This window comes from Camelus dromedarius, chromosome 2, assembly GCF_036321535.1.
Source record: "Camelus dromedarius isolate mCamDro1 chromosome 2, mCamDro1.pat, whole genome shotgun sequence".
Classification (NCBI taxonomy): Eukaryota; Metazoa; Chordata; class Mammalia; order Artiodactyla; family Camelidae; genus Camelus; species Camelus dromedarius.
Window position 1 is genome coordinate 65245404 of NC_087437.1, and position 10867 is coordinate 65256270.

General features: G+C 37.0%; 1 protein-coding gene across 1 annotated transcript; it reads right to left on the reverse strand.

The window, feature by feature from the left end:
* Positions 1 to 9581, reverse strand: ARGFX (arginine-fifty homeobox). Its single transcript, XM_064478018.1, has 4 exons — positions 9554 to 9581; positions 6526 to 6657; positions 1181 to 1329; positions 1 to 408 (listed from the first exon to the last, which is right to left on the reverse strand). The coding sequence occupies exons 1-4, from the start codon at positions 9579 to 9581 to the stop codon at positions 1 to 3; spliced, it is 717 nt and encodes a 238-aa protein (XP_064334088.1).
* Between the last annotated feature and the right edge of the window lie 1286 nt (positions 9582 to 10867).

The following is a 10867-nucleotide window of genomic DNA, read 5'->3' on the forward strand; positions in this document are numbered from 1 at the left end:
CTAACTGGGCCTTGTTGGTGAGAGATACTGATAGAGAGAGTGGAAAGAATAGCTGGCTATCTCATCTTCATCAGGAAAACTGTACATTTCCATGATTTGGGCTATGTCATAGGCATCAGAGTACAAAGCAGGAACTGAGGCCACCAGCCTCTCCAACTGAGGATCTTGGATTTGGACATCACTTGTAGGACTCTCAGTGAGAACAGAGTCCCCCACCCAATTGAAAGGGCCTAAGGGCTGAGGTGAGAAGGAGCTACAGAAATCTGAAACTGTTGGGGGGAAAAAATGAGGACTTGTTGATGCTGTTGACACGTTCTTGGCTGGAAGGATCTGGTTTGGTGGCTTCAGTGATTTCTGTTGCTGCTGCTGCTGCTTCCTCATTTTGAACCGCCGATTCCTGAACCAAATCTGGGAGTGGGGGAAGAGAGGAGTTTATAGTCTGTTACTGAAGAAGGAGTTTGAGGCTTCTCCTGGGTGAAAAAAGCCAAACTGTAACCTTCATGCCCTCTCTCCAAGTCACCATGATACTGAGTTCTGAGAGAGCAGAAGTAGGTATGAATGGAGTCAATAGGAACAGTGAGGGATCAGGACTGGGCCCCAGAGAGAAGAGAAGGAAATAAAGGGGGTACATTTCAGAGGTTATACTGGGGGTTCAGAGAAAGTGTCCTGAACTCCAGAAGAGAAGCAAGTTCAGAAATCTAGACAGAGGTAAGGAATTTGAACTGAGGGATTTTCGATGCTTATTTTAGAAGGCCTGTACAGTGAGGACTAGTCTTAACAAAAACTGGGGGCCTTAGCAGACTCAGAAGCTGGGGGAAGTTATTTGTCTGTTGGTAATGTCGTGAATAAACAGATTGTAGGGTTTTGCTTGAGAAGACCCTAAGTGAGGCGTCTGTCTGGATGAGATCCCTTCCTCTAATTTGAGCTCTGCAGGACAAGACCTCCGGAGTTCTAATTCCAATTACGCTACATATTATCTCTGTGACCCAGTTGCTTTGCTCCCAAAATTGGATGACAGTGAAGGCAACATATACAATGTGCCCAGCTCAGCACTAGCACACAGTAGGTACTCAGTAAAAGAAGTATTACTACTGCTGTGTTATGGAGGGGATTTCCAGGCTGAACAGTAGAATGTGATTTGGGTGAGGGTACAAAGTACACCTCAGAGGATCAGACAGACCTTTACTGTTGAGTCTGGTAGGTTGAGTTTTAAAGCAAGTTTTCTCTGGAGATTTTTATCTGGAAACATGTTGCAGCTAAACAGAGCCTCCAATTCTTTGTGCTGTGTTTGGGTAAATGAGGTGCGTTCTTGATGCTTCTTGCATTTCTCTGTAGAGCAGAAATGGAGAGGCGGTGGTTACATTAACATGGTCCGCTTCCGGCTCAAATCCCCCTAGAAAACCACAGCTGTGATTTCCCATGACTTCCCCCACCCAGGCTTGGAATCAGGAGATAAAGATCTTAACTCCAGGAGGCTGAGACCTATGTAACAGTGCTCTGTCCTCTGTTTTCTGAGATTAGTTTTTCCCTACTAGGAAATTCTACCTCTTCAATTTTCTATGTACCCAGTCTATTTGCTTTGGAAACTGGTTTCCTTGTGTTTCAGTTTTCCCTGCACTGAAAACAGAAAAAACTTTTTCCCTCTTACTCGGTCTGTCTACCCTGCCTAACCTCAGGACAGTGGATGGGGCTTCCCTTATCGTCTTTTCCACACTGTTTCTTTTAGAAACTGGGAAGAAACCTCGTGCCCCTGCACCTGAGTATAACACACTCTTCAAAATGGGTTTCCTCTTTTCATTTATTTATTCAGGAACCCAGTCTATCTTGTCTGGCAAGTGAGTTTTTTTCTTTCCCAGGCTTTCTGAAGCTCTATTTACTCCTCTGGGAAAAGATACATATGAAATGAGACATGACTAAATATGTGGAGACAATTGAAAAAATTATAAAATATTTTTAAAAAATGACAATAGAGAGAAGAAGGAAATTTTCTAAGAAAATATGATCACCAATATTTGCTTAAAAAGGACTGTAGGCACTGAGCAGACTAATAACCACACAAAAACATAGGTAAGTTACAGAACTCAAGGCAATGCTGTGCTAATTCTCCTGTTATACACCCATTTCACTAGATGGAAGAAGAGTCTTTACTTGGGCCTCACTTCTTGTATTTGAAGTCCCTAACACCAATCCTAACACCAGACAAGAATAAACACTATAAACAAAACTGTAAGACTAATGCCACTTATGTACATGGATGGAAATAACTTTAACAAAATATATTTAATATAATCACATATTTAAATGTACATATTCCTAAATTTATACTATCTAATTTATTTTTGAAGTTCACATATATGTATTTGAAACCAAATATATAAGATATTCATTTATAAATACTGATTTTTTCTACTCACATTTCACCAAACTATTCAAACTGTTTGCATTGACTTTAAACAGCCATAGCTTCATCGACATTCTGATCCTATTCTTTAAATTAAACAGTGTAGTTTTATCAGGTACATAATCTTTACTTTGAAATAAGTTTTTGTGATACAGCACTTTTGGAAAGTGTTTATGAAATGCTATCGCTGGGAATTTTGTTCTAAGTTACAAGGAGAACCCCCCAAACACCAACAGGTGTACATTGGAAATTTCGGCAAACCATCCTCAGAAAAGCATCTGTGAAAAGATGCTTCAGACATACAGAAGTTGAATAATCCATCACCAGTAAACCTACACTATAGAAATGTTAAAGGTCACCCTTCAGGAAAATGTCATGTATCTGAAAGGATTTGCACCTTATATCTCAAAAATAAGAAGACCAACATTCCAATTAAAAAGCTTTTAATCCTAATTAAAAGATTTGAATAAGCATTTCACCAAAAAAGATATATAAATGGCATGTGAAGGAATGTGCAGAAACTGGAATTCTCAAACAGTGATTGGAAATTGTTGGTGAGACTGTAAAATGATAAAGCCACTTTGAAAAACTGTCTGGCAGTTTCTTCCTATGAATCTATCTGCCCAAGAGAATAAGAACATTTATCTATGCAAAGATTTATATGCAACTATTAGTAGCAGCATTGCTTGTAATTGCCAAAATTTGGTAACAATCCAAATCTCCTTATTGAAAGGATATACAAATGTTGTATATTCATACAATGGAAAACCATTCAGCAATAAAAGGAACAGATTACCGATACATTTTACAACATGGATGCACCTCAAAAACATTATATTAAATGAGATACGTATTTACTGAGATTGAATGATAGACTCATGAAGGTAAGTATATTATTCTGTTTTTGTTTCTATTTGAAATTTTCTGTATAATAAAATGTTAAAATAAGTTTAAAACAATCTTCAGCAATTATTTTTTCCAAAAGAAGAGGGGTTCACCCTGAGATGGAACTGCTTTGGGCAGGAACTATGTTTGCTAAGGTGAGTGGCTGGAAGAATTGGAGTGGAGATTCAGTAATCTCTGACTTGTTTGTGTGTAACAGTAGAAATTTTGCTTATAAACTGTACTTTTCTAGGAATGTGATCATGAATGGGTTGCTTAAACTCTTCACTTCAGTTTCATTAAGCATAAAAAGGGAATGCTATGAGTATCTATTTTATAATAGGGTTTGTAATGTATTACATGAATGTATTAATGTAAGTTATAAATACACACAAAACACTAGAATAATGCATGGCATGTTATATGCACCAAATAAGTATTTTATTATTAACCTCCTCAGCATATCAAGTGTAAGTTAGGAAAACATTGCCACTTAAAATAGTTTAATAGCTTTATAGACAATAAATTTTAAAAACCACATTACTAGTTCTTGGGGGAAAGGTGTGGCTTTATAGACAATAAATTTAAAAAACCACATTATTAGTGCTTGGGAGAAAGTTGTGGCTCAGGTGGTGGACCGTGTGCTCGGCACCCAGGAGGTCGAGGGTTAGATCCCCAGTGCCTCCTCCAAGCAGAGGTCAATGAAGAATCCTAAAAAAAAAAAAAAAAAATTACTAGTTCTTATTTTCCTATGTAATGTGTATAGGAAATATATTTCCTTTAAAAAAATTATAGTTTATGTATAAAATATAAAGAGTAGACTACAAAAATTGTAACTATTTTAGTGACTGCCTCAGAGAATAAAAGAGGTGCCATAGAACTGGTAGGAATGATCATTAAATAAATACTTTCATTAATTTCTATTATTTTATTTTTTAATAAATGACACTAAGCTATATATTTCTTGTGTGATTTACTTAGAGCATGAAGTTGGAAGGAGCAACTGGAAAAAAATGTGTTCATATGTTAACAGGGTTTTTTTTCTTTTTGGTGGTGAGATTATGGATACTTGTTATATTATTTATTGTTCTCTTCTGTATTTTAAGGAATAAAATGTTAAGACAATCAACTACATTAACGTTAACAGTTGGAATACATCTTCATGATCATATCAAAAGATGACAAAAAAATTTGTAAATTCTATACTCATTTCTGATAAAACTTTGAACAAGGTATGAATAGAAGGCATTTCCTTAACCAAAAGAGTTCAGCATAAAAAGAATAAATATTTAATGAAGAAACATTAGTAGCACTGCAACTAAAGTAAATAAAAGGCAAAAGTACACTCTAACATAGGTATTGTGCAGCATTGTCCTGGTGCACCAGGCAAAATAAGTAAGAAATAAGTAGTATAATGGAGAAGCAAAAGTGTCATTTGCAACAACAATAAAATTCTCTCTGAAGAATCCACTATAAACATGTAATATTTTATAAAACATATTGGAAGAATATAAGATTAAGATGTAACCATTAGTTGCTATAAAATGTAATGTCAACATAATTCAGTGGTAGAGTGCATGCTTAGCATGCACAAAGTTTTGGGTTCAATCCCCAGGACCTTCATTAAAAAAAAAGGGATCCTATATACGATAACATCAAAATATATAGAATGCCTAACAAGGCATCTAAATGAAATATGTAGGAACTATATGAAATAAACTATAAAATTGTACTAAAGGGCTTAAATGATCTGAATATATAGAAGTATATTATGTTCTTGAAATAAACATCTGAACATTAGAAATGTCCATTTCCCATTTTTTATAATGAAGGTACTAGGAATTGAACCCAAATTTTGTGCATTCTAAGCATGCACTCTACCACTGAGCTATAGCCACCCTCCACTTCAATTTAATCTTAATCGACATCTCAGCAGAAATTTTTACTGAGCTTGAAAAGCTGAGTCCAAAACTGGGAAGAGAGGCCAAACTTTGACCAGAGTCAGATTTGTAAACCAGTCACAGTGGCTGCAGCGGCTGGACAGTCTTGGTGGCAGGAGTAGCCGAATGACCCAAAGGGAGCATGAGGCACTGGGCAATGCTGGCTGCAGGGACCAGGTGACAGTGTGAGAGGTACTAGCTTATACAAGTTTGCACCATATGTGAGTATAAGCTAGTGGTTCTTGGTTCACGAGGCGTTGGAAAATCAGCTCTGACTGTACAGTTTATTCAAGGAATTTTTGTTGAAAAAATGTGATTCTATGATAGAATAGTCTTACAGAGAGCAAGTTGAAGTAGATGCACAAGAGTATACACCTGAAATATTGGATACTACAATATTTCAGTGATAAGGGGGCGACAAAACTTTGCTTTATTTTATTCCATCATATCACAGTCCACATTCAATGATTTACAAGATCTGGGAAAACAGAGAACAGTTAAGGACACTGATGATGTTCTAGAGATTCTGGTTGGTGATAAGTGTGACTTGGAACATGACAGAGTGGTAGGAAAGGAACAAGGTCAAAATGCAGCAAGACAGTGGAACAATTGTGCATTCTTAGAATCCTCTGCAAAATAGAAAATAAATATTAATGAATCTCTTGTGACCCAGAGTGACAAATTAACAGAAAAACTCCACTCTCTGGGAAGACCCGCAAAAAGCCAAATAGCTCTGAGCCAAGTCTGAAGAACTATTGCCAATGAGGGGATCATGAGAACCTCTGATTTATAGCCAGTTGGTCAGAAGCACAGGTGACAATCTGGATTTGTGATTGGCATCGAAAGTGCAAGGAGTCTTGTGGGACTGAGCCCTTAACCTGTGGGACCTGATGCTTTTTCTGGGGAGCGTGAGAATTGAGTTGAATTGTAGGATACTCAGCTGGTGTCACGAGAATTGCTCTGTATGGGGAAAATGTCCACATATTGGAATTGGTGTCAGGATTGTATCCTGCTCTGGGAAGGGAGCTTTCTGTATTTCTATCTCTCTATGCTTCAGTCCTTCTCTCCTAGAAAAACATTCTTACTTGTTCTGTATCTTGTGTTCTTAGCTTATGTATCATAATTTGGTCAAGCAGGAGCCAAAGGCACTTGACCTTGATATGAAATTGATAGCTTCCCCTTTTATGATGGGAATATTTTTAAAATAGACTTTTGAAAAAAAAAGCTGTTTCAGAACAAATTCAAAATACAATTACAGGGCCCCGTGTAAAGAGGGCAAGAGTGGAGGAGAGTTATACTCACTGGGACCAGCCAGTAACTGTGAATCATCCTGGGAGTTCATGCTGGAATCATCCACATAGATAAAAGGATCTGGCTGGGGGTTCTCTTGGGCCATTTTGTTCATCAGGGGTGCTGACATCTGGCAAAGAAAGCCTTTATGAGAAAGAAGACACTGATGAAGTCATTCATTTAACTGGAAAGCAGTGTTTTCAAGGGGCTTGTGTTTGCTGTAACGGTCTCAGACAAATGAGGTTAATCCCCCACGTCTCTACCACAGCTGGAAAATGATTTACATTTTATACCATAGAAAAATAGTCCAGAAGTATTAGTCAAAAATGAAACTTTGGAAATATTAAGAGAAAATGTGTGTCAATATCTTTGTGACTCGGAGTAGGGGATATTTTCTTTAGTGAGATTGTTGAAACATAGTCTATAAACAGAAAGATGAATCAATTAGACAATTAGACCAGATCAAATGACTTTAGATTTCTCATCGGAAACCAAGGAAGACAGATAGTGGAACAAAATCTTTCAAGTGCTTAAAGGAGAGAACTGCCAACTCAGAATTCTATATTCAGGAAAATATCCTTCAAGAGTAGAAGGTGAGGGAGTGAGATAATCATAGAATAACATGCAGTTATAAAAAATAAAATAGAGAAGGGGAGAGGGCTCAATTGGTAAAGCACATGCTTAGCATGCGCAAAGTCCTGGGTTCAATCCCCAGTACGTTCTCTAAAAATACAGAAATTAACCTAATTACCCCCCCCACCATCAATCACTCACTCACTCACTCAAAAATATTTTTAAAAATCTGTAAAAAAAAAAAAAAGAATGCAGAAATGATGACATTCTCAGATTAAGGGAAACTGTGAGATCTGTGGCCATTAGTTCTATTCTACAGAAATGTTACCAGAAACTTCTTTAGGCTAAAGGGAAATGATATGAAGGAAAACTGGAACTTCAGGAATGAAGGAAGAGCCACAGAAATGGTAAATATCTGGTTAAATCTAATAATAATAATATTTGGAGATGTTTTTCGACATCTAAGTGCTTCATACACGGGATTCGTTTAATTCTCAGCAAACGCATGGGGAAAAGTACAGTCGTTAGCATCCTCTTATAAATGAAGGGAAGTAAGATATTAACATTTGGGCAGCTAGAGTAGCATAAGTGGGAATGAATTAGGTCTTACTAACTCCTGCCCACTTTCCCAGAAAGGGTATTTGATAGCCTACATCTTAAACTGGCATATTGAACAAGAAGCATGCTTCAGCTGAGCTTGGGTATCATCCCAGATAGCACAGGACGGAATTGCCAGTGGGGGCACCACACTAACTCAGCAAGTATCCATCGCCTGCCGTCTATAGGCTGTGCTTATCTAGGTCTGGTGGTTCTGCAGTGAACAAGCCACATGAAAACTGCTGCTATGATGGAGCTTCTGATGCTGAGTAGTCTAATGAGGACTTGCAAAGGCCAGGCTAGCACAGACTGGTAAAGTATGGGAGTCCTGCAAAGCAGACATCAACCTTCAGTAGCAAAGGGTCTCACATTCACTCCCTGACTTTCATGAGACAGTCAGATCTTCTGATCTTCCTTCTGCCCTCAGTTTACAACCTTCTGTCACCTCCCTCCAACTGGGATGGAGCTGAGCGATTTGCATCCTTTAATCTTGCACCTTTGGTCTTTTAAGTTCTTTTTGACCCCACATTCTGGTCCCCTATTTTCTCTCCCTTCCCTCCCCCTGCTTACCTGTCATAAATCCCCTTGGATTGCCTATTTTCAAGACTTCTTGATGTGTTTCTCTGGAAATGCAATTCCTTTAGTGTGTCTTCATGGTGAAACACGGTGTATTTAAATGTAATTTTTGATACCATCAGACCCTTGCACCACCCAGACACACCCCTAACGTCCCACCCTTGATTCATTCATTCAATCATTCATTTATTCAACGAAAGTATGCCTAGAGACTAATACCACTGTTGCTGGAAATAAACTTTTTATTCTTTTTATGCTTAAACTTCCTAACTTTGACCAACTTTTAAGGCTGACTCCTGTGCCCTCTTGATACCACTACCTCTTTACCTTTATACTTGCATAATTTGAAGTTATAGGTGTGTCTCTTTAATTGCAGTCCAATTGGAGAATTTTAACATGGATTAAATCTATTTATGTTTGATAGGATAATGATTTCTACCTCTTTATCTTTGTGTTTTGGTTTTTTTTTTTCCCACTTTTTCTGCCTTTTGTTGGAAAGTTTGCACTGTATTCCCTTCCCCTCTCCCACAATGGTATGTAAGTTACATGCAAGATTTAAAGTTTCCATTAATTTTTTCACATACCTACTTGATTTTAAAAATTCTGACATTATTCTGTTTATACTTCTCCCAAACAATAAAATGCTCTTTGAATTTTTAACAGTGAATTCCCCATCTTCAGTCTTTACTGTTATTTTTGTCTATTTTAGATCAAACTTGCTTTTATGCCCCTTAAAGTTATCATTATTATTTTTTGTCAAAGTTTTCAAATTCTTTGATCATCATTGCTTTTTTCATCCTTAGTTTTCCTTTTGGGCACAGTTTTATTCTTTCTGGAGTAGAATCAAGTAGTTCTCTTAGTGATGGTCTATTAATTGTAAACATTTTAAAGCTTTCTTTGCCTGAAAATATATTGATTACATTGTCAGCCTGGCATAAGTTAGGTGAGTGTACAGCTCATTTATTTGAGAAGTCTGCTGATAGTCAAAATTTTATTCCTTTGTAACCTTTCTCTACTCTCTAGTTGCTATTAAAAGATTTGTGCTTTGTCTACAGTCCATATTTTTACCTAGAGTGTCTGTGTAAGATTTATATTTATCTTGTCCATGTCTTACTATATGTCTTCAATCTAAACACTCTTGAATTTTTTCAGTTATAGACATTTCTGAGTGATTATCTCTTTGAATATTGTCTTGCTTCCATTATCTCTACTAGCTTCTTCTGGAATTTCCATTAGATTTCCATTAGATCTTCATTCTATTCTTAATCTTTTTAAACTGCTGTCATTTCCTTACCTTTCTGAGCTGCAGCTTGTTTAGCCATAATGCTACATATTTTGTTGCTCTGGCTAATGCTTTTTGTTAACCTTTAATTTTGTTTTCTCTGTGGTGCTTTGCCCACCCATCCCTGCCATCATCTTCCTCAGACTGACTGAAGGCTTACTCATTTATCCATCTGTTTGTTCTTTCATTCACTCACTCACCACTTACTTTTTGTAATTGAGGTGTAATTGACATATAACATTAGTTTCAAGTATATAACATAACAATTCAATATTAGTATATATTGTGAAACAGTCACCACCATAAGTCTAGTTAACGTCCGTCACCACACATAGTTACAAAATCTTTTTTTCTTGTGGTGAGAACTTTTAGGATGTACTCTTTTAGCAAGTTTCAAATATGCAGTACAGTATTATTAACTCCAGCAATATGCTGTACATTATTCATCTCTTACTTATTGAATGCCTTCTGGGTGACAAAAACTATTCTGGCTTTGGGTAGGGGGATGGTCAATTATGATTTTAATAGACTTGACTTCTGCTTCAAATCATAGTAGCAACTATTGGCTTGTTGGATTATGCTTCTCTAGATTGGGGAGGGGACTGTGACCCTGGCCCTCTCCACTCCTCCCATCAGCTAGCCCAGAGGGCGTAGATTAAGGTCTTAGACTAAGCCATAAATCTAGAAACAAAAGACTAGACTCACACCCAGCATCCTACCAAAGAAAGAAACTCACCATGTGACAAAAGAAATGTACCCAAAATAAAGCAAAAGTAGAAAGCAATAGACAATAGGAAAGAAAAGATTTAGGCATTAAAGAATCAACCCAGGAAATGGGACACTGACAGGTGTTCCTGAGAGACCACAGTACAGAGAAGTCTCACAATTTATCCCCAGATCTCTCTTATCCCCTCTCAGTATCTCATTCCCTTTTTCAGTATCAGTTATCAATGCCTACCAATTTCCATTTTTCCTATCATTCTCTTGTACTCCTTACCTTATGGACAACTGGTACCTAAAAATTCAACTGAACTATAGTTTGGTTAACATTTATTTTCTATACATTATTTGGTTAACATTTATTTTCTATACATTATTTATCATGTTCTGTGCTGTGTGGAGTGTGCTAGTGATGGGGACACAATGATGAGCAAGAATTAAAATGTTTCTGCCCTGAATTTGTTATCTAGCCATCTGATTGGCCAGTAAGCATATGAAAAAATACTTAAAAGGAAATGCCATTTAATCCAGGAATTAAATCACTTTTCCTTTTCCTTTTTTCTCCCTTATATTTAAAATATGAATAAAACTCAGGGTTCATGGTGC